Below are 23,588 nucleotides of genomic sequence, written 5' to 3' on the forward strand. Positions count from 1 at the left end.
AGAGAGGGAAGGGAGAGTAAGGAGTTGTGGCAGAGGGGTGAAGGGGGAAGAAGGACTGGGAGGGAGAGGGGAGAGGGAGGCAATAGCAGGGGAAGGGAGCGTGTGTGCGTGCGTGGGAGACCCTCACTGCACGAGACACAGAGAGAGAAAGGTGATGGGGGAGGAGGAGTTAGCAAAGAGAATGATATGTTATGCTTTTTGACAACACACGCACACGCACACACACAGCCACGCACGTATATATCGATACAAGTAATAAAAACATTTTAAAAAAATGAAAAGGGATGTAGGGATGTTATTCCAAAAAGTATGTTTACAAGGTAGGTGATAATGACAATAAATGATCATGTAAAACCATCCCGACATCTTTCTTTGAATAATGGTTGTCCCTAGAAAACACAACGTTATATCAAACACACACACACACACACACACACACACACACACACACACACACACACACACACACACACACACACGGAAACACGGACACACACATGGAAACACGGACACACACATGGAAACACGGACACACACATGGAAACACGGACACACAGTGTCTTTTCTAGGAACAAAGATTATTCAAAGAAAGATGTAGGGATGGTTTCACGTGATCATTTCTTGTGATCATCGCCTAACTTGCTTCCATACGTTTTGGAGTAACATCCATACATCCTTTTACATTTTAAAAAGTTTATATTGTACACCGCTCCTTTTCTATGCCATCTCCAGGTGCTGCATGACGTCATTGCCGGGCACCGAAGGGGGCTCGGCAATGATGCACGCGCAGAAAGGGAGTACTCAGTTTTCACTTCGGTTGTTTGTTTGTTTGTTTTTCTTGTTTTCTTGTTTGTTTGTCCCGGCGATATGTCAGCCATTCTTTGAGCGAGGAAGCTGAAATTTCGGCACAATAGTGAGCAAGTGCTTTCGAAAAAACCCTATTTTTGTTTTTTGATTAAACCATTTAATTGATTAGTTATTTAATTATTATCGATTAATGAAGCACATATATATATGTTTTTTATTTTTTTAATTTTTTTTTGTATACAAGATCGAGGCTCGTGACAGAGCGAACATTTATCACACAGAAAGACAAACCGACAAACCGACACATAACCGACAAACCGACACATAAAACAAATAACATCGGGAGCGGTAGACAAGATGGGGAGAGAGGGGAAAGGACACAAACACAACATTTGAGAGCAGGAACCGAGAGACATGGAGACATCGAGAGATCTGTGGGAGGGAGAGGTCTTTGGGGGGGAGGCATGGAAAAGGGGGTGGGAGAGGCATAAAACATATGGACACTGCCAGGACTACCAGGAAAGAAGTTGGAATTACAAACAAGGTGGATCTGGGGTGAATTAGTGGGGGTGGAAAAGATCAAGGTTTTGGATGGGGGAAGATAAGAGATGGTGGTGAACAGCTGTTTTAAAGACCTGGAGGGAGGAGTGGGATTGAAGGGAGTGTGGGAGTTTGTTCCAGAGGCGGGAGAAAAGAGGAATGAAGGAGTGAAGGTGAGCCTTTCTCTTCTGGGTATTATCTCAGTTAGGAAGTTGATATTTGTACATGACAATGACCAAATGATTTGGCTGTAAAGGCTATTTTTGATTTATTGATTAATCAATTAATCGATTAATTATTTATTGATTAATCAATTAATTATTTAATTTTTTCGATTAATGACATTTAATTTTTCAAAAGTTACAGCTTTCAATGAAGCATGGGTGGTTTAGGTATGCTATTAGCCAATTGATTAAGAAAATATTTTATGATTATTATTTATTGATTTTAATTATGCAATTCATCAATCAATTATTATACACCTCTGCCTCCCAATACAGTTTCAATGAGCTGCACGGTGGTATCGCCGGGTGTCGAAGGCGCCCCGGCAATGCCGTGCTGGAGGATATTTATTTATTTGGCATGGGGGCGGTGTACGAATAAACACCACATGGGCCCAGCACACATTTGCGAGGGATGGGGAGGGGAACGAACAAACGTTGGAAACCTGCTAGCACAAGGGTTACAATGCTCCAGATGCCTCTCCTTTCGATGCCGCCATCCTGGTGTCACCACCGAGCAGCACGAGCAGGTAATGGCGATCCCAGCATGAACACGAGCAGGTAGTCCTAGCACGAACACGAGCAGGTAATGTCGATCCCAGAACGAACAAGGGCAGGGACTCCCAGCACAAACAAGGGCAGGCAAGCAGGCATGTGCAGAAAGAGTCTATGTCATGCACACGTGTACCGAGAGGGAGTCCGGCAGCCAACAGAGAACAATGAACACGTGCTAAACGAGCAAGTCCAAGGCCTCTTTGTCATGTCCATGTGCAGCGAGAGGGAGCAGGGAGAGTCTGGCCAAGAGAGCAATCATGTGCAGAGGCCTGTGAAAGGGTCTGGCCCGGAGCGGAGCACACGTGTACTGCCGACAGAGTCCAAAAGCCAGGAGCGAGAATATTGCAGGCACGTGCTAGGTCAACAATCCAGGCCCAAGAGAGTGCAATGCAGGCACCTGCAGAAGGAACAAAGTCCAGAAACCAAGAGAGTGTAATCACATGTGTCGAGGCCTGTGAGAGAGTCTGGCCTAGAACGGATGCACACATGCAGAGGGTGAGTGAACCCGGCATAGAGAGAGAGAGAGAGCGAGAATTGTAAACACGTGCTCGGTGAAACCCGGCAGAGAGAGAAAGAGAGAGAGTGTCATGCAAGCACGTGTTATGTCAACAATGTCCAAAAACCAAGAGAGCATATCATGCATTGCACACGTGCAGAGGGGGCAGGGAGAGAGAATGAACACATGTACAATGGCCTTTTGTCCACCCTTGCCGAGGGTGGGATGTTTCAGGGTGTCCTGGTTCCCGATTGGTGGAGCCCGTTACTCTGCCCCACAAGCTCCCCCGAAGGGACTCAGGCCCTGATTGGTGGAGTGTCGCTTCCCCTGCCCCCACAAACTCTCTCAAAGGAACTTTTACCTGGTGCTTGGATGGTGTGCCTTTGAGCCTGCATGCACTGCCTGGCAAATTATCCATTATGAGTGGAAGACCTGTGTTTCCCTCCCCAACGCATAAAGACATATGAACCCAAAATAAGGGGAATGGGCTAAGACAATGTTCTGCTATGAAATAACTATTCTAAGGGACCTGTATGGTGGTTGCCATTACTTCTCAGCAGTTTCCCAAAATTGCAACAATACGTTATAGACGATCTAACATTCTAAAGAGTGTGTTCCTTATAGAAATATGCTGTCACCGACTTATTGATAGTATTCCACCATTCACCACATCCACATAGGTATGATTGGCCCTAGAGCAAATGTATCTCGTGGCCCTGCCCCCATCAGGCTGATTGACAGTCGTAGTCCTGTCCACTCTTCTGATCCCTTCCTATTCATTTACAAGGAATGTAGTTTTGCATACTTTTTGGGGAATCCTTTCAAGCTTTAACAAGAATGACTGCAATGCTGTCACAACCTGCAATACAAAATATATATTTTTTGCCTCCTCTGTCCACTCAACTCGCTCATCGTTGCTGTTGAAGATATTATACAATTAATCTCTGAGGGTCTTCGCAGTTTGGTTCAATATGATTTCAGAGTCTGACGGACAGCTGGGGCTGATTCCAGGCAACTAGTGCACCTACTACGAACATGAGCGTAAGGAAGGTTTGTGTTATTATCATCTGTGCGGTGTGGCATATAGATTACAGTAGATCTAGGCTCGGGCCTCAATAATGTCATCGAGATTTGGATGTATTCGGTTAGCAAGTTTCTGCCCTCCCGAACTCTCTGTGGGGAAAAAACCTTTTGTTTATAAAACGAAAAGCCTGCACATGGCAATTTGAGGTATGGGACTTTATCATTAAGCGTGATTAGACCACAATACGTCCGTATCTAACTCTCTGTTTCGTGCAACATTACTGGGGGAAACTTTATTCTTGATCAATAATTCCAAAAATATTATAAGCATTCAGAAAATGTGTGTCCCCAATCCTCAAAATTGCTCATAAAAGCGTAAAAATCGAATAATTTCGGTAAATGTCACATTAAATTTTGCTGACCAGTCGATGCACGTGATGAAATAGGCCAATCAGCGTTGCCGCATTTGACGCTCAGTGAAATCGATGACGTAGTTTCCCAGAATAATCCAATCACGGTCGCCGTGCCATTGCGCATGCGCTGCGAACCAAAGATGGCGGCGCCCACAGGATGCAGTTCTACGGCGGATCGGACATTTTCTTCAAAATTTTGCGTTATGCACGTAGATTCTACAACAAAAAGTAACTTCATCGTGTTCAATAATGAATCGTGGAAACGATTTGTCGATTTCGCTCGCAAATGGGTGAATTACGACTGCAAAGAGAGTGATATAGTTACCGAGATTGCAACAAAGCTTGGTATTGATTTTCACGATACTGCTACATGCATTGCGGCCCAGCCCTCGTCGTCGAGTAACATCGGCTCCCACTACAATTGCTACAAGCACTTCTGTGACAGTAAAATCAGAAGAAAAGAGAAGTCATTTGCAAAGAAATCTGCTTCTCAAGGACAAGGTATGTGTGAACTCATGCACCATGCATTTATTCATTCTTTATTCATTCATTTATTCATTCTTTATTCATTCATTCATTCATTTATTCATATGTTAAAATTAACTTATGTAACGTTAGATTGGACATGTGAATGATGATGATGATTTGGTGGAAGACTAAGTTAGTGACTTTGTATCATGTTTTTTTTTTTTTTTTTTTTTTTTTTTTTTTTTGTATACCAGATCGAGGCTCGTGAAAGAGCTAACATTAATCACACAAAAAGACAAACCGACACACAAAACACAAAAAACAAGGGGAGCGGTAGACAAGATGGGGAGAGAGGGGGAAGGACACAAAAGAGAGGGGGAAGGACACAAACACAACATTTGAGAGCAGGGACATCGGGAGGACTTGGGGGGAGGTGGGAGAGGATTAAAACATATGAACACTGCAAGGACTCTGGGGTGAATTACCGGGGGTAGAAAAGATCAAGGTTTTCGATGGGGGAAGATAAGAGATGGTGGTGAACAGCTGTTTTAAAGACCTGGAGGGAGGAGTGGGATTGAAGGGAGTGGGGGAGTTTGTTCCAGAGGCGGGAGAAAAGGGGAATGAAAGAGTGAAGGTGAGCAGAGAGCCTAGACTTTGGCAGTTTAACTAGAAGAGGGTTGCAGGCAGATCTTGTGCGACCTGAAGGAATATTGGGGAGACAGAGCTCAGAGAGAGCTGGGGGAGCAAGGCCGGAGAGGAGTCGGTAGAAGACAGAAAGACCACCAACCTGCCTGCGGTGAGTGAGTGAAAGGCCCTCGGCGTTGACTACATCGCAGGAGATTCCAATGATTCTGAAAGCTTTGGCCTCAACAGCGTGAAGCCGAGCAAGGTGTGAGGCAGGAGCACCAGCCCAGAGGGGGGAACAGTCATGTTCAACTTGCTGTCGTAGTACAATTTTACTGTAATTTTGGAATCATGGTTATTCAGGGAATTATAAATGTCAATGATTTGATATTAACCTTAAAGCCATTATTGGAGGGGGCGGACATAGACTACAGGAACTTTTGCAAATCTGTTAACTGGGGATCAGTGAAGCAGGTGCATACAACAGCCTTCCATGTGTGTTTCCTTAAAATTCACCTCATATCCCTTTGTAGCCTCTATAGTGAGGCGATATATACTTTTATGATATTGTAAGTATGAATTTCACGGAAAAAAAAGAGCAAATATTCGCTTGGTTACAAAGAAATCCTACGGAAACAAACATGGAAATACTGTTGTTTTAACCGGCATTGCTGTTCCCTCTCTCACAAATGCGCAAAAATTACTTATGTCCGCCCCTCCTATAGCATGCTGGCTTGTATTGTAAGCAAAGGAGAGAATGAAAAGATTTGTTGGGAGATATTACACAACACAAAGTCCAGTTCATCTAATTTCATCCAGTTTTCCAGAAAGTTATGGAAAATGTTGACTTTCTAAATGCCTGTCTAATAAAAGGCATTTATACTATATTCTGGCTACAAATAAATAAATAAAAACACCTTTAGAGGCCATTTTTCCCCGCAGAGCAGGGGTTGGCCTTTTTAGGGTCACTGTGGTCCCTTTTTTTTGAGGCAATGTTTTATGGCCAGATGCCCTTCCTGCCACCAACCCTGTTAGTCGCCTCTTGCCACACACAGGTAATTACCAGTGAGTTGGTACTCAATATGCTGACCTCGGAAGGATGACAGGCTGAGTCAACCCCCTTGGTGTTAATTCAGCGATTTGACCAGGATTCGAACCCAGGATCCTAGGATCCCAAGCCGGCACCCTAACCGCTAAGCCAACACCAGGCACGTTATTAATTTATGAAGCCCAACAGATAAAAACATGTTCACTGAACAATCTGATTAAAAAGCCAGGAAGCCATCATACACTTCATGTACCATTTGTTAATATGCATTTTCATCAACTGCTCGTTATAAATTTCTGAGCACCCCTTGTGCGTGGGGACATGGATATTCCTAATCAGTGACACATTTCCTACAAACCCATTAAAGTTTTAAGTTGCCCTCATCGTTGTTGCATGAAAATTGAAAATGAAGCGCATATATACTGCATGCCCTATGGCCCAGATGGAATTGGCTTTAAAAATCCGGAAACGTTCCGATTGTGAAACGCATGTGGCGCCGTTCAAAAATTACATAACACTATTTTTAGAGAGGCGTGTATGGGCTTGATTAAACCTTACTCTTAATTTAACACTCGACCCGAATAAAGCCAATGGAAATCTGACGCAAGAAAGTCACAGTGTATAATCACTGAAGGCTTTATAGGCCTAATGTTCTAGGCCCACCAGGAAACAAGATGGCGGCCATATCATTTCGTATTGGCACTATGGTGGGTGGAGTCAAGTGACAGATGTGGGTGTGGTCTGGCAGCTGTCTGACAAATTGGTGCACATTTCAAAAATCGACCCCCAACAACAACAGCAACAGCAACAACAGCACCACCAACAACAACAACAACAATGCAATGCTCTTGCACGTTATGCACGTTATGCGGATGCCCAGACCTGCAACATGTAACAGGTAAAAATTATGACAGCAAAGGAAGCTGCACCAAGTAAAACTCTGTTGGATGGTACCAGAGTCATCTCCATTGAGAGGCAGCCGAGAAATATTCCGTCTGAAGATGATAATTGTTATAATTATGAACACTAGGGCATGCCCGTACTATATATATATCTAAAATTATATCCCCCCCCCTCTATTTACATGAAATGGTTTGGTCCAAAGCGAACGGCTGAAATGGTTTGGTCCAAAGCGAACGGCTTGCGAGTACGGTGACAATCCCCCCCCCCCTCTATTTACATGAAATGGTTTGGTCCAAAGCGAACGGCTTGCAGAGTTTGGTAAAGAAATCACCATAGCGTGCACAAACGCGCAGGAAAGCGAAAGAATCGCAAATTAGTTTTAATTAGTTTTAAAACATAGTTTAACGCCAACATAGTTTGCCAACGTGAAATAAATGAATACGCTCTCAAATGTGCCGTCCGAGGCAGAGTCTGTTCGGCACGTTCGGCACACGTGATAGCTCGCTGCTCTCTGATTGGTTGAATCGTTTTTTGGACATAGCTCGCTAACTACTTGTCCGATTAATATGAAACCTTGAAAAGGCACATCCTCTGGTCCCCAGCAATATACCTGGCAAGTTTCAAGTATATCGGACCCGTGGTTGTCGAGAAACAGCGGTCACAGACAAACACACAGACATACACACATACACACACACACACACACACACACACACACACACACACACACACACACACACACACACACACACACACACACACACACACACACACACACACACACAGAGATTACTGGAATTATAGATAGATGAAGAAGATTTCCCGGTTTTGACCGATATCAGTTTTTTTTGCTTTTGCCATGGTCTGGAGCAGTGAAAAGTGATCCCTGCATAGACAGTCAGCTGAACAGGCCAGGTGGGCTCTCATATATAGCCCAAGAGAGTTTTTGGATAAGATACTCCCACTTTAGTTTTATATGTAGTGAATGGGACCGACATGTTTTCCACGCCATCCCTACATAGATAATACTAGCACACTCAGGTACAGGAAGTGGACAAAAAATGGAAACACCAATGTAAAGTCACTTAATAGGGTGTTGGGCCTTTAAAAGCCTTTTAAAAAAGCCTTTAAAAGGCTTGGAAGGAGGCCTTCATCTTTTTATTTTTTTTAAATTTATTTTTGTATACAGAATCGAGGCTCGTGTAAGGGCTAACACATTGAACATGAAAACATGCTCAGACACACAAAACATACAATGAAGGGAGCGGGAGACAGAGGGGGAGACAGAGGGAAGCACACAAGCACAACAATAGAAGATAACAGGGTCATCAGTAGATCTGTGGAAGGGGGGGGGGGGGCTGGGGGAGGAGGAAGAGGTACACGGTAAGAAGCAAATGAACACGACTAGGAATTTCAGGAAAGAAGTTGGGGATTGAAAGAGGCAGATTTGGGGTGTTTTAACGGGGGTAGAAGAGACCAAGGTTTTGGATGGGGGAAGATAAGAGATGGTGGTGAACAAATGTTTTAAAGACCTGTAGGGAGGAGTGGGATTGAAGGAAGTGAGGGGGTTTGTTCCAGAGGTGGGAGAAAAGAGGAATGGAAGAGTGAAGGTGAATAGAGAGACTTGATTTTGGCAGTTTAACTGAAAGAGGGTGGCTGGCAGATCTTGTGCATCCTGTATGAATATTTGGGGGACAGAGCACAGACAGAGCTGGGGGGGCTAGGCCAGAGAGGAGTTGGTGGAAGACAGAAAGACCACCAACCTGCCTGCCGTGAGAGAGAGAAAGGCCCTCAGAATCAGCTTCATCGCAGGAGATTCCAATGATTCTGAAAGCTTTGGTTTCAACCGCGTGAAGCCGAGCTAGGTGTGAGGCAGGAGCCACCAGCCCAGAGGGGAGAACAGTATTCCATTAAGCTGCGGATGAAAGCTTTGCATGTGGTGAGGAGCACAGAAATGCCCAGAAAGGACTTTGCACGACGGAGGATGCCCAGACTGGCTTTGGAGGCCAGCTTGGAAATGTGGTTTTCCCAGGAAATATCATGGCAGATAGTGAGACCCAAAAGCTTGAGTTGACAGAACTTCTTCAAGAGGATTGTTCAGAAAGTAGATGGGAAGGTTGTCCAGACGGTCATTTTGGAGAGACAAAGTGAGAGTGTGAGATTTGTCAGGATTCAAAGACATGTTCCACTTGTTTGACCAGTTTGTGATTTTGTCCAGGTCTGCAGAGAGTGAAGAGGCTGCAGACTGCCAATCTGAGGGTTGAGATATAGAGCGGCAGAGAGTGGAGTCATCATCAAAGAGATGGAGAGGATTTTCCAGAGAGTCGGAGAGATCATTAATGAAGACGAGAAAAGGCACCTGGCCCAGAACACTGCCTTGAGGAACTCCAGCCTGAACAGGAAGGGGAGATGAGACAATTCCATTCAGGGCCACACGTTGACTGTGACCAGAGAGCAAGTCTGCAAGCCATGCGTGGAGGTTTCCATGGATACCATAGGAGGAGAGTTTGGTGAGCAGGGCGGGGTGCCAGACCGTATCGAAGGCACGTGATATGTCAAGGGAGACAGCTCTGATTTCATGTTTGGCATGGATGACCTCCATCCATTGTTGAGACAGCAGAAGCAACATGTCCAGAGTAGAATGACCTGGTCTGAATCCAAATTGATGATCCGAGATCAAGCCATTGGAGAAGAGGAAGGATTTGATGTCAGAAGCGATGAATGATTACATGACCTTGCTGATTTTTGGGAGCAGGCTGATTGGTCTGTAGTTGCAAGGATCTGTTTTTGCACCTTTTTGTATGAAGCGGTAATGTTTGCTGATTTCCATGCAGATGGCAGATGACCTTGAGCAAAAGAGAGGGTGAAGAGAACAGAGAGAGGGTGGGATAGAGCGGCAGAGCAGGATTTTAGGACCCGGGTGCTGATGCCGTCTGGTTCAGTTGCAGAATCAGAGTTGAGATTTGATAGAAACTTCTCCACCTTGTCAGGAGAGTAGGACACAGAGTCCAGGAGCAGCTGGGTTCGACTGGGTACGGTGGGTACAGAGAGAGATGGGTTTGGGACACAATATTTTGAGGCAAACACAGAGTTGAAGCCTTCAGCTTTGTCACGTGCATTGTCAGCTGTGTAGCTGTTTGATGTAAGGGAGGGGATGGAGGGAGAACAAACACCAGATACAGATTTGACCAGATGCCACCAGGATTTGGAGGATGGAAACAGTTTTGAGAGATCTCAAGTCAAACCCAACATCATTCCCACATTAGCAAATTATTTTACTCAATTGACCCGGTGGTACCGAAGTCAAGCCCTTTGCAGGTTTCTGCTTTCCTTCCATCCCCATCCTAGAAAAAGGAATTTTGATTTGGATTGACTTGATAGCATTCCCATCTGACTCATGATGCAGGGAACCCAGTTTCATATCCCACGTACCATCTTTTTGTACGGATTCTCATTCTGATGATACCATACCATACTCTGTTAGTGTCGGTGCTGCTGAAGCTGTTTCTTGGCCATTGTTATACTGGGTGGTTTGCCATTGATTTCCCAGCAGTATTCAGGGTCGGAATTTGCAGCTTGTTAATGGTTCCGGTGATAGCAGACGGGATGCCCAGTTTAGTATCTATCCGAGGGATGGCACACACATTGATGAATCACCAGGCCTGTGAAATCCTGGGATGACAGTTTAGAGCTGGGCTGGGATTGGAACCCAGGCTAGAAAGCATAGAAACGAGTGTGCTTACCTCTCTGCCATCTTGCCAGCTCTCTCTTTGTATATTGTCAACATAATGTTCTCATCATTTCTGGAAAAGCACATTATTGTATATTTATGTCTTTGCGCTGCATCTAATGTACGTATAAGCTCCTCCACAATGCTGGAAAAATGAAATTATCGATACAATATAGTTCAAGGAAAAATGCTGAAATTTCGATTGCTTTTCAAACAATCAAATGCTGAATTTCATTTTTCCTCGATTGCCGCTGTGAGCTTCCGTATTGAAGAGGTGGGATTTTTCATAGCTGGAGGTCACATCTTCTCTACCATTGGACAGCCAGATGGCATCAGTGTTCGTGTCGTTCTCAAATTCTACTTCATAAAAGTGTAATTTTTCATTTCACAAGACGTTTCACTCAATGTCCTTCCAGATGCATGGGATTCGGCAAATGTCACACCTTCCAGAAATCAAGGTGCCATTATTGAGTCAAACAAAGGCAATTCAAGTTGACCTTCCTCCAAACAGCCGAAGTCTTGGAAATCCTTATTTTGGTGAATATCAATTGTCTTTTTTTTATTTACCACCTTTGTGAGACTGTCATCTTTGACATTCTGTTGGTCACAACGCTGGACATGCCTCTTCTACTTTTGCAACAACAACCGGAGGCCATGAACCTCATGCAAAAGAAAGGTCAGGGCGTCCAGGACTGCCTCGCATTTGGCCAGCGGATTTTCTTAATACATGCAAGTGTCGCTCTCGGCGGTATCTTTTGTTATCTTGACAATATGGCTGCTTTTCCAAAGGCAACATTGGGTGTCCAATCCTGTTCTGGTCTTGCTGTTTCCCTCGACAGTTGCTGTTTGACTTTGGTGGTTTACGTCTCTTGCTGCATATTTTCCGAAGAACTCGGTTTGGAGCGCGTGGAAGCTTAACTTCCTGCTGCTTTTGAAAAGATCTGAAATGAGCCCACACCTTGGAATGTAATAATTTTCATCCCAGACGAGCTTCATGCCATTACTTTATTCACTGGAAATACCACTTGGCCAATCAGCCTATGGCTTCCTGCAATCTATCACTGAGAAAATTGGATATTTGTTGATTGACTTTACCACGTTCTCAAACTGATCTCAGATGAGACTACTCTGCTGGGTGGAATCCTTCCTCGGTACCTTTTAGCATCGATAACGATGTAGCTTAGCCTTCCTGTGGAAAATATTGCAGAAGGGATCCGTGATATGGTCTAAGACGTCTGAATTTTGTATTTCACCCTCTTGACTGGCAGAGGGATGGGGGTTCATTTCCCAGGCTTTTTCTTTTTCTGGATTTGCACTCCAGACCTCTCCATCTGCACATCTGCAGCTGCACAGGTTGGTTTCCATTCTGCTGTTTCTTTGTATATCTGAAGCTAAGCTTCACGCCCACCTCCACCTGTATAGTGTTGAATTGATTGAGTGCAGTGAGTGTCTGTCCAATCCTACTCTTTCCCCAATGCTCACCACACTCTCGTGTCTACATTTATCCTGGATCTTCCAAAGAGTGGTACAACATGAGATGCAGTGCCCCACGACCACCTCACCAGAACAGTAGTTTAGTTATTGAACTCCGCTCCTTTCCTATTCCATCTCCAGGCGCTACATGACGTCATCGCCGGGCACCAAAGGGGGCCCGGCGATGACGCGCACCGAAAGGGAGTAATAATAATAATAATAATAATAATACATTTATTTTATATAGCGCTTTTCAAGAAGCCCAAAGACGCTTTGACAAAGTACAAAAAACAAGTGCAAAAAGACAAAAATCAATAGGTAAATAATCAAAGCAAAAGGAAGGAGAAGGAGAAGAGATAGTCAGGGGTTAAATGCTGTGGGTTAAATGTTGAATGCAGTGTTGAACAGGTGGGTCTTGAGTGATGTTTTGAATGTGGTGAGTGAGGAGGAGTCTCTGATGGTGTGAGGTAGTGAGTTCCAGAGGGTGGGAGCAGCGATGGAGAAGGCCCTGTCCCCCCAGGATCTGAATTTGGTCCGGATGGGGGGGGACAGGAGGTTGGCACCAGCAGAGCGGAGGTTGCAGGTGGGAGTGTGTCTGGAGAGGTCAGTCAGGTAGGATGGGGCCAGGTTATGGAGGGCTTTGTAGGTCAAGAGGAGGATTTTGTACTGGATTCTCTGGGAGATGGGGAGCCAGTGAAGCTTGTAAAGGACGGGGGTGATGTGGTCACGGGTCCGGGAATGGGTGAGTAGACGGGCAGCGGAGTTCTGAATGTATTGGAGTTTATTGGTGATTATTGAGGGTGAACCATAGAGGAGGCTGTTGCAGTAGTCCAGACGGGAGGTGATGAAGGCGTGGATGAGGGTTTCTGCAGCCGTGGAGGAAAGGGATGGACGGAGACGGGCGATGTTTTTCAGGTGAAAGAAGGCTGTCTTTGTGATGTGTTTAGTGTATTTGTCGAAGGAGAGGGTTTGGTCAAAGATGATGCCAAGATTCCGGATGTGAGGGGAGGTGGATACTGGGAAACCGTCGATGTGGAGGGCAAAGTTATGGGTGGATTTGGTGAGCGTTTTTGGGCCAATGATGATTATTTCAGATTTATCATAGTTAAGTTTAAGGAAGTTGATTTGAAGCCAGGATTTTATTTCAGTGATGCAGTTTGTCAGGATAGAGTGGGTGGCGGTGGAGATGGACTTGGTGGAGATGAAAAGCTGGATGTCATCGGCGAAGCAGTGGAATTGGAGACCATGACGGCGGATTCAGTGACCAAGGGGGGACAGGTACAGGATGAAGAGGAGGGGGCCAAGAACTGAACCTTGGGGGACACCTTGGGGGAGGGGAGCAGTGGGGGATTTGCAGTTATTGATGGAGATGAACTGGCGTCTGTCAGAGAGGTATGATTTGATCCAAGAGAGGGCAGTGCCGGTAATGTTAAAGATGGTTTCAAGTCGGGTGAGGAGGATGGTGTGATTGATGGTGTCAAAGGTGGCGCTGAGGTCGAGGAGGATGAGAATGTTGAGGTTGCCGGCGTCAGAGGAGAGGAGAAGGTCGTTGGTGATTTTGAGGAGAGCAGTTTCAGTGCTGTGGTTGGAGCGGAATCCGGATTGGAATGTTTCATACAGGTTATTGGCAGAGAGGTGATGTTTGAGTTGAGTGGCTACAGCGTGTTCCAAAACTTTTGACAGAAAGGGTAGGTTGGAGATGGGTCTGAAGTTGTTTAGGGTGTCAGGGTTGAGTCCAGGTTTTTTCAGAATGGGGGTAACAGCAGCAATTTTGAGGGATGGTGGGACGATGCCTGTAGACAGGGAGGAGTTTATTGTTGCAGTGATAAGTGGAGAGAGAGCAGGAAGGGAGGCCTTGACAAAGCTGGAGGGGATGGGGTCAAGAGTGCAGGTGGCAGTTTTAAGTACTCAGTACTCAGTTTTCTCTCAGTTTCAGTTTCAGCACTCAAGTTTCTCAGTTTTCAGTCACTCAGTCATTCAGTTTTCAGTCACTCAGTTTTCAGTCCGTTTGTTTGATTTATAGTTTGTTTGTCCGGGCGATATCTCAGCCATCCTTTGAGCTAAGAAGCTGAAATTTTGGCACAATCATGAGCAAGTGCGTTGGCAAAAACAGTTTTTATTTTTTCATTAATCAATTAATTGATTAATTACTTAATTGCAATCGATTCATTTTCTTTCTCGTCTGGGCAATATCTCAGGCACCATTTGAGCTTGGAAGCTGATATTTGGACACGATAATGACCAACTGATTTGGCTGTAGAGGATATTTTTGATGTATTGATTTATTGTTTAATCAATTAATCAATCATTTATTTTTTCCGATTAATTAATTATTTCATTTATTGTCGAAAAGTTACAGCTTTGGACAAAACACTGGTGGTTTAGGTATGCTATTAGGCAATTGATTAAGAAATTAATTAGTTTATGATTATTATTTATTTATTTTAATTGCTCAATTAATCAATCAATGATTGTACACCTCTCTCTCCCAATACCGTCTCTATGTGCTGCACGGCGGCATCGCCGGGCACCGAAGGCTGGAGGATATGTTATTTATTTATGGGGGTGGTGTACTTTGAATATATCTGCACTTATTTACAATCTCTTTAGGAATGCAACCCAGACTCACCAGCTCAATCGCTTATCAGCTGAGCTATCCCACCTCCCAAGAGTGTTGTAGAGAATGAAGCAGTGATTCTGCTTGTGGGCCTTTCTATCGGTTCAAATTGTCACTAATCGTTGAATATCATCATTAATACTATAATTTAGCAAGAGCCTTTTGCCATTGTTTACCTTTGGAAACAGGAAAAAAAAAAAAAAACATAACAGGGTAACTGATCAGGAAAATTCAGATTGCTAACTTCTTTCACTTACCACCTGTTTTGTTTTTAATTGAAAATGTGAACGTGCTCCCTCGCCAAACACTTGTACATCGGCACACCCACATACAAAGGCGGACTTCAGTGCAAAATAAATCCGTCTTTCTTGCCTTCAAATTCTCACTCATGATTTCTGATGCATGACCTTATCTGCCGGAGGAATTATTTTGCAGCAGTGCTGATTGATAGCCTGACTCCGTGCGTGGGTCATATTAATAGCGCATTGCATCCTGATCAACTAACATGCAACCACCCTTTTGAAAACTTACAAAATGGGTAAAAGATTTGAGAACGAAATGAGCATCCCACCCCCTTACCCCCATTACTTTAAGGGCATTTATATAAATAAATATGATGGAGGTTTTGACCCCACCCCACCCCCTCCGCCTCCCACACCCCATGCGCGTCTACTTCTTCCCACCCTTCTTGCCCCATTCATCCCCAACTATCATACATTCATTTCTCTCTCGTATCCTCTCCCTTCTCTTCTTGTTTTAAATTTTAGAAACTTTGCGGCCTTCTTCTCCTGTGTGCACCTCATAAATAGATGGCCTCTTACTTTCTGTTGGTATCTTCTTGCATGTGATACAAAACTTCTGCTGGTGCACCTCACCAGTTTCAGTGCACGGACATTTTGTGACAAATGAGCTCCTAGTGCTTTAAGTCACAGTCTCAAATTTATAGACAAGATTATCAATTGCCTATACGAAAAGCTGACTAATCATTCAAAGTTGCACATATCTGCCTCTTTAGCATGTACAGCCGGATCCCAACATTCGCGGACCCTGTGTATTCGCGGTACATAACGTGTGACCTGCTTCAACATTCGCGGCCCTGTGCTTGGTGTATTCATGGCTTTTGCGGGCACAAAAAACATATCTCCCACTAGCCGCTTGCATAACACAATTCTAAAGCGTATCGTCCACGAGCCACGCATAAAACAGCTGCATGTACATGAAAAACATGTCTTCCATAAGCCGCGCACTTTAGCGCAAGACATGCTTCTACATTCGCAGCCCTGTCCTTCTCGTTTTCGTGGTTTTTTGTGGGTGCAAAAAGCATATCTTCCACGAGCCATGTCCATGACAGTTCTAAAAAAAATACACCACCCACACAAAACATTTGTCACCAGCTGCGTAAACCATTTGCTACGAGCCACACACAAAACTGTTCTAAAAGCATCTTCTACGCGTCACGCATAAAACAGCTGTACGTGTGCAAAAAACATCCCCCACCACCAACATCACCCACAAACAATGGGTACACTACCCATCCCTCCACCATCTACCCACAAGCGCTGCATGGGTATTTATGTGCAGCGTGTCCTGGGTCTCATTCTTTTTGCGCTCATCATACGTCCCGCTGCCTTGACCTGCTGTGATTCCTCAGCCTTGTGAACTTCTGTGCACATCGTCATGGGTTCTAAATGGAGGAGTAGTGCAGGAGATATGTCCACTTCAGAGAGACAGAAAAAAACCATGAGCCTGAGCCAGAAAGTGGAGCTGCTTGACTGACTATCAAGAGGTGAGAGTGCGGCCTCTGTGTTCAGGCATTATGGCGGTTATGCATGAACTGTGCGCTACATAAAAAAGAATGAGGAGGCAATTTGCGGAAGTGTTGTGACAGTGAGCGCAGTACCCAGCACCAAAGTGGTTACCAGGTCAGGGACATCCACATCGAAGCAACGAGAAGACATTAAATGTGTGGATGGAGGACAATGCCCAGACGAACATGCCTTTAAACGGTCCTCTGATTCATCAAAAGGCAAAGAGGATGTTGATCGTGTGGCTGGCACGGATGGTGCTGCAAATACGAGCGATGTGGGTACGAGTGGCTATCAGAGGTTGATTTTACTGCTTGAAGGAGCGGTATGGTCTCAAAAAATGTAAAGCTCACAGGTCTCAAAAAATGAAAAGGTGAGCGTGCCTCAGCAGATCACGAGGCAGCTCAAAGTTTCCCTGCTGAACTCGCACAGCTCATCGAGAAGAAGGCTTATGTACCAGAGCAGATCTTCAACACAGACGAGACCAGCCTGCTTTGGAAAAAGATGCTAATGCGAACTTTTATCTCAAAAGTGTGAGGGGACAGTATCAGGGTTAAAGGCCGCAAAAGACCGGGTATCTCTTCTTTGCACCAATGCCAAAGGGACTGCATGGTTAAACCCATGACGCTGTGCCATGCCCTGAACCCGCATACTCTCGAGGGCAAAAAGAAGCGCACTCTGCCCGTATTTTGGAGGGCCAACAAAAAGGCATTGGTAACAGCTGTCATATTCATGGATTGGTTTCCACAATTGTTTCGTCCTTCAAGTGGAGAGGTATCTGACAGAAAATATTGAACCTCTCCTTCAAGGTTCTCCTGCTGGTGGACAATGCTCCTGGCCATCCCGAGGGGTGGCAGGTGACCCATTAAAATGTCAAGGTCATCTTCTTGCCACCCAACACCACCTCACTGATCCAACTACTCAACCAATGGGTTATTTCAACATTTAAAATGTATTTACCTGCCACACCTTCTGTCGCATCTTGGACGCTATGGAGTCTGACTCTGACATAACCATTGGTAAATGTTGGAAGGAGTTTAACATAGCCTACTGAAGACTCACTGGAAGAAATCAAAGCTTCCACAATTAACGCTTGCTGGCACAATTTATGGCCATAGGTAGTCAAAGACCTCAGAGGTTTTCCCGACACCCCGGAATAGAGGCGGACAATTGCCAGGTTGGCATGGAAGGTATGAGGGGGAGGCTTAGATGACATGAAGCCTGATGAATTGCTGGATCTCATCGCCTCGCATGATGAGGAGCTGACTGAGGAGGAGTTGGGGGCCATCACTAAGGCTTCCGAGGAGGAGGAGGCCAGTGAAGAGGAGGAAGAGGTGGCGAGGCCCAACATGACCGTCATGTTCCTGGTTGAGGTGTTGAAGGATATGAGGTCAATCGATGATAGGTTACAAGATGCCAACCCATCGATGGAGTTGTACCTCCGGTTTGAGACCTCACCTACATCATCGTCTGCACCCTCACATGCATTCCTTTCAGTGCACGACTCATCAGCACGTTCGCCATTGTCCTCTCCAGAGGAGTTCACTGAGTTTACTGAATTTTATATCATGATCATCATCATCATCATCATCATCAAAAGTTACGATATGTACCATATCTTCAATAAAAATTGAAAGAGTCGTGCTCCTGTTCTTTTACTTGTAAGCATTTTGAATAAAACTGTAATGATGTGCATTCCTTTTCATAATTTAAAAATTTTTCCCGAATGAATCACGAACCGCCAGGAACCTATCCCCCTTTTCCCCATTGAAACAATGCCCCAACATTCGCGTATTTGACATTCGCGGCATTTTCCAGCAACGCACTCCCCGCGAATGTCGATGTCCGGCTGTACCTTGGGAATTTTTTCCCTTACAAGGAATTTCAATGCAGGAGGAGGACTTTAGGCCCAACAAAGCCTGTGCTGTGGTTGCCAACCTACGGTTTTTGTTCCTGCTCTATCGTCATAATAAAATACGCAAATCGGTGTCTGTCTGTCTGCCTGACGATTTTTGACCACGATACATTCGGTCGTTACTTTTCCAATCTCAACTAAGGTTGACAGAAGGACTAAGGGTCACATGATGACGGTTGTAGCAAAATTATCCCCTCCCCACCCCCCCCCCCCCCCCCTTCCGTTCCCCAAGGGGGTTTTCTCCAACATTGGAATATCTTCAGAATACACTAGGTTTGGAAAATAACAGTTAAATGCACATTTTGGTGGATAACACATTCGGCTCTTATGGCACCCCATACCCCTCATAACCTTCACAATAAGGTCTATTGAAATGGCCTGAATTTCACTTGGAATGTTTTATTTTGGTTTATCAGGTGTGTGTGGCCTATTCCTGTACACTCTGTATTTTAAATATCTCTAAGAGGAAATAATCAAAAGGGCTGAGATCAGAAGATCTGGAAGGCCAATTCACATCTCCAAATCTGGAGATCGGCTTTCCAAGAAAATGTTCTCGCAGCAGTTCCATACGTAGCCTTGCGGCGTGGCATGTCTCCCCATCTTCTTGTTTCACGGAAGTTTGCCACTCATGTTTATTACTTTTCTTGGTTGTACATCACAAACTTGGAAATGTCTTCTGCATTATCTTTGTGCCGAAATCATAGAATATCTGTGGAAGAAATTCTGCTCAACCACAAGTGTCCAATTTGCCATCCTCGAGGATTGTTTTTCTTTTCATGCCCAGTTTGTCTGATACCACCTGAAAAGAAAGAAAAACAAGAATTACCTTACATTTATCATACAACCAGCATAAAATACCACAATAGGAAAAAAGAGGAGGTCTTCAATCCCCTCCCCACCACAGCTCTTCAACCCCTAACCCCCTCCACCTCAACTCCCCATCTCCACAAAGCTGTCAGGGTCATGTGGTGCAGAAAGAATCTTCCTGCAAGATTTAGGCTACAGTGAAGAAGCCTGGCTAGAACACACACACACACACACACACACACACACACACACACACACACACACACACACACACACACACACACACACACACATACACATACACATACACATACACACAGACACAGACATACACACACAGACACACACAGACATACACACACACACACACACACACACACACACACACACACAGACACAGACACACACACACACACACATCTCGTTTTTTCATTTCTGTGCCTCACAATTCTATCTCTCTCTTTTATTCACAGACACACACACACACATACACACACACACACACACACACACACACACACACACACACACACACACACACACTTAATTAATTGTACAGTATCGGTTGTTCCTAAACTTAAATATAATTTAAAGGATTGTTGTAAATGATGTTAATTTCACAACATCCCATATTCAACTTTATTTAAATTGCAAACCTCAAACATAGTTCCTCTACCTAAAGCAAGAACCTTAACCTGTAAGCAATTGACTCGTTTCCCGACTGCATGGATCATCAGCTGGGCACCGTTCTTCCTCGAGGTTTCGATCCTTTCAGCCCAGGACCTCTCCAAACGGCGGATCCACAACCTCGATCATGGATCCACATCAAGTGATGGTCAATCAGTAGATCCACAACCTCAGTTGCGTCCAGGCAGTCAGTCAACCCATCAATGCAACATCACTTATTCCAACTTTACTCGCATTAGGATTTAATGTGTTATCATATATTTATAACTTTCCTTACACACTCGATAATATGATATTATCATTAAATCATGCACATCTTACCTTAAATACATCAATCTACTAACCAACACGACCACACCACCTACCTCTCGATCAAACTGTACTTCGAATGTTCAAACTGTCACCTAAACGGTTTTTTGCATGCTGCCATATCCTAGCAACATTGATTTGTAGTATATTTAATTATTATATTGTACTGTATTTACATAAAAATCTCATGAATAATATTCTTAATATTCGTATTGTATTTTACTAATTCGATTTGGTGCCTTTTTGTGATATTAAAGAAAACTAGTTTTAATCTACCAACTGTAGTCCCCTGTGCTAACATACGTCTGTCTCGTTGTTGTAATTTATTGACCAGTTCAGAGCTGTGTGTGGTTGCTCTTACAGTCCTAATTATTTCACCTGCAACCGTACCATAAAATAGCTTTTTGGGAATGTTGCTGTCTAAGAAAGGCATTCGGACAATGTGGAATGGAAATGCATCTCGTTTATCAAATAATTTTGTGTGAAATTTATTATTATGGATGTCAATTTGTAATTCCAAAAAGGAAACTGAAGTGGAGGACACACACACACACACACACACACACACACACACACACACACACACACACACACACACACACACACACACACACACACACACACACACACACACACACACACACACACACACACACTTTGCTTCAACAAATGGCTATTTCTGTTGAGGATATTAGGCTTTGTACAGGAATCCATTTAAAGTAGAGAATCTCCTGATGGAAACCAACCTCATGGCACAAACAATGAATGTGATGAATACGTTAAGGATGTAAAGCTTTGTAGAGTGAATAAAAGATACAGAGCACTTCAGGGTGCTTTGAAAATAAGTACAAAGGACAACCAGAAGGTGCACAAATTCTCTAGCATTTGTTTTTATCGCACGTGGGAAGTCAGAGCCTCATTTTATTTATTTTAAATCGTCCCTGGTTCTTATTCATGGCAACTGCGGACCATGAGGTGCACCTGCAACAGCGATACAGTGATGATGGGGTTCTCAAAGTTAATTCAGTAAAATGATTAAATTTTGTACTTTCATTGGTGCCTGGAAAAGTCTTAGTTATCTCTGATGTTTTTTGATAACTTGCACATGAATATTGAATACCGTGAGCCCCTTTTCTCTTTTTGTTTGTGGTTGTGGCAGGGGAAGCAGGTGTCCCCAGTAGAGGAAATCTCAATATAAGGACCATTTTGTGGAATGTCTGTTTGTGATAACGAGTCTCTATTGTACTCTCATGAAGTATCTTTGCAATACCAAGGTCAAATGAGTGGCAATTATTTAAAATAATATATTGTATTCCATAATATACTGCCTTGTTTTACTTTCTGGCCATTAATACAAACTATGTCCATTTGTACCTGTGGCCCTGTCTCCACATGTAGGTCTCCAGGTTGTCCTGAACTCCATTATCAAGGCAATGGTCCCACTACTGCACATTGCACTCCTTGTGCTGTTTGTCATTATAATTTACGCCATCATTGGCCTCGAACTATTCCTGGGGAGGATGCATAAAACCTGCTACTATGTCGACACAGGTGAGTGACAATGCCCCGCAGGTGGTGCGTCACTGTTCACCGTGTCAGTGAGGCCACCTTCAAAGCAGGATATTGTGCCTTGTGTTTCATTCACCAGTGAGCATTGCCCTGAGCCATAAACCACTTTTTGATTTGCGCAGATGTGATGGTAGAGGATGAACCAGCACCTTGCTCGGATTCCGGATCCGGCCGACACTGCTTGGAAAATGGTACAGTCTGCCGTGGTGGCTGGTTTGGCCCCAACGATGGCATTACCAACTTCGATAACTTTTTCTTTGCTATGCTTACCGTCTTTCAGTGCATTACTTTGGAGGGTTGGACGGATGTCCTCTACTGGGTGAGTATCATTTCCTTCACAGTTGATCTTTGAATTATCATTGTTTCCATTATCATTTTTTCATAGTCTACATTTTGGACTTGTGTATTTGCAAATATCCAATTTTAATTTTATTTTACAATGGTTAATACTCATCACAGAAATTACATACAGAACAATAAAGAGCAATCAGAGATTGCAAACCCTCGCCAGGATGCATTTTCAGTGGTTTTTAAGCCTTTTGTGTTAAAACAAATATGGCGGCCGAACCACGCACGCGACCGATGACATCATTTTTTTTTCTAAATTAATTTATTCCTAGATTATGCTCAGGAAATTTCATCTTGATCGGATGAAGTTTTGTAGTTGTCGAATTATGACGTCATAATGGAGGCACCTATGACATCATTAACATATTTTATTCCCCATGGAGAGTTCTTTACAATGAGCCATGTCTCAATTGTTTCTATTCAGCACTTTTGGAGATATGGAGGTGCAAAATTTTTCGTTTTTTCCAAGATGGCGGCCGAACCACGTGACCGATGACGTCATCATGAACACAATTTATTCCCCATGGCGAGTTTTTTTACAATGAGCCATGTCTCAATTTTTTCTATTCAGCACTTTCGGAGATATGGAGGTGCAAATTTTTTCGTTTTTTCCAAGATGGCGGCCGAACCACGTGACTGATGACGTCATCAGTAACATATTTTATTCCCCATGGAGAGTTCTTTACAATGAGCCATGTCTCAATTTTTTCTGTTCAGCACTTTCGGAGATATAGAGGTGCAAAGTTTTTCGGTTTTTCCAAGATGGCGGCCGAATCACGTGACCGATGACGTCATCATTTGGGCACAGTATATTCGAGGGCAAGACAAATACGTGTGCAAAGTTTGGCGATTCTATGTGCAACGGTGTAGACGTAGTGCTGCAAACAGACAAATAGACAGACAGACAGATGAAAAATCGGTCAGAGACCGAGGACTTGCCGGAATGTACTTTTTTATCGGCCATTTTGGACAAATATGGCGGCCGAACCACGTGACCGATGACGTCATCATTAACATAATTTATTCCCCATGGAGAGTTCTTTACAATGAGCCATGTCTCAATTTTTTCTATTCAGCACTTTCGGAGAAATGGAGGTGCAATTTTTTCGGTTTTTCCAAAATGGCGGCCGAACCACGTGACTGATGACGTCATCATTAACATATTCTATTCCCCATGGAGAGTTCTTTGCAATGAGCCATGTCTCAATTTTTGGTATGGACAAAGCCATG

General features: G+C 44.1%; 1 protein-coding gene across 1 annotated transcript in view; it reads left to right on the plus strand.

The window, feature by feature from the left end:
* LOC137438171 (voltage-dependent L-type calcium channel subunit alpha-1D-like) overlaps positions 1 to 23,588 on the plus strand; it is a 429,914-nt gene that overhangs the window by 117,680 nt on the left and 288,646 nt on the right. Inside the window, exons 5-6 of the mRNA XM_078766514.1 lie at positions 21,840 to 21,992; positions 22,133 to 22,329. Coding sequence (XP_078622640.1) covers positions 21,840 to 21,992; positions 22,133 to 22,329 — 350 coding nt within the window. The remainder of the gene's footprint in view (positions 1 to 21,839; positions 21,993 to 22,132; positions 22,330 to 23,588) is intronic.

Source organism: Myxine glutinosa, chromosome 12 (assembly GCF_964187855.1).
Source record: "Myxine glutinosa chromosome 12, kmMyxGlut1.1, whole genome shotgun sequence".
NCBI classification, from domain to species: domain Eukaryota; kingdom Metazoa; phylum Chordata; class Myxini; order Myxiniformes; family Myxinidae; genus Myxine; species Myxine glutinosa.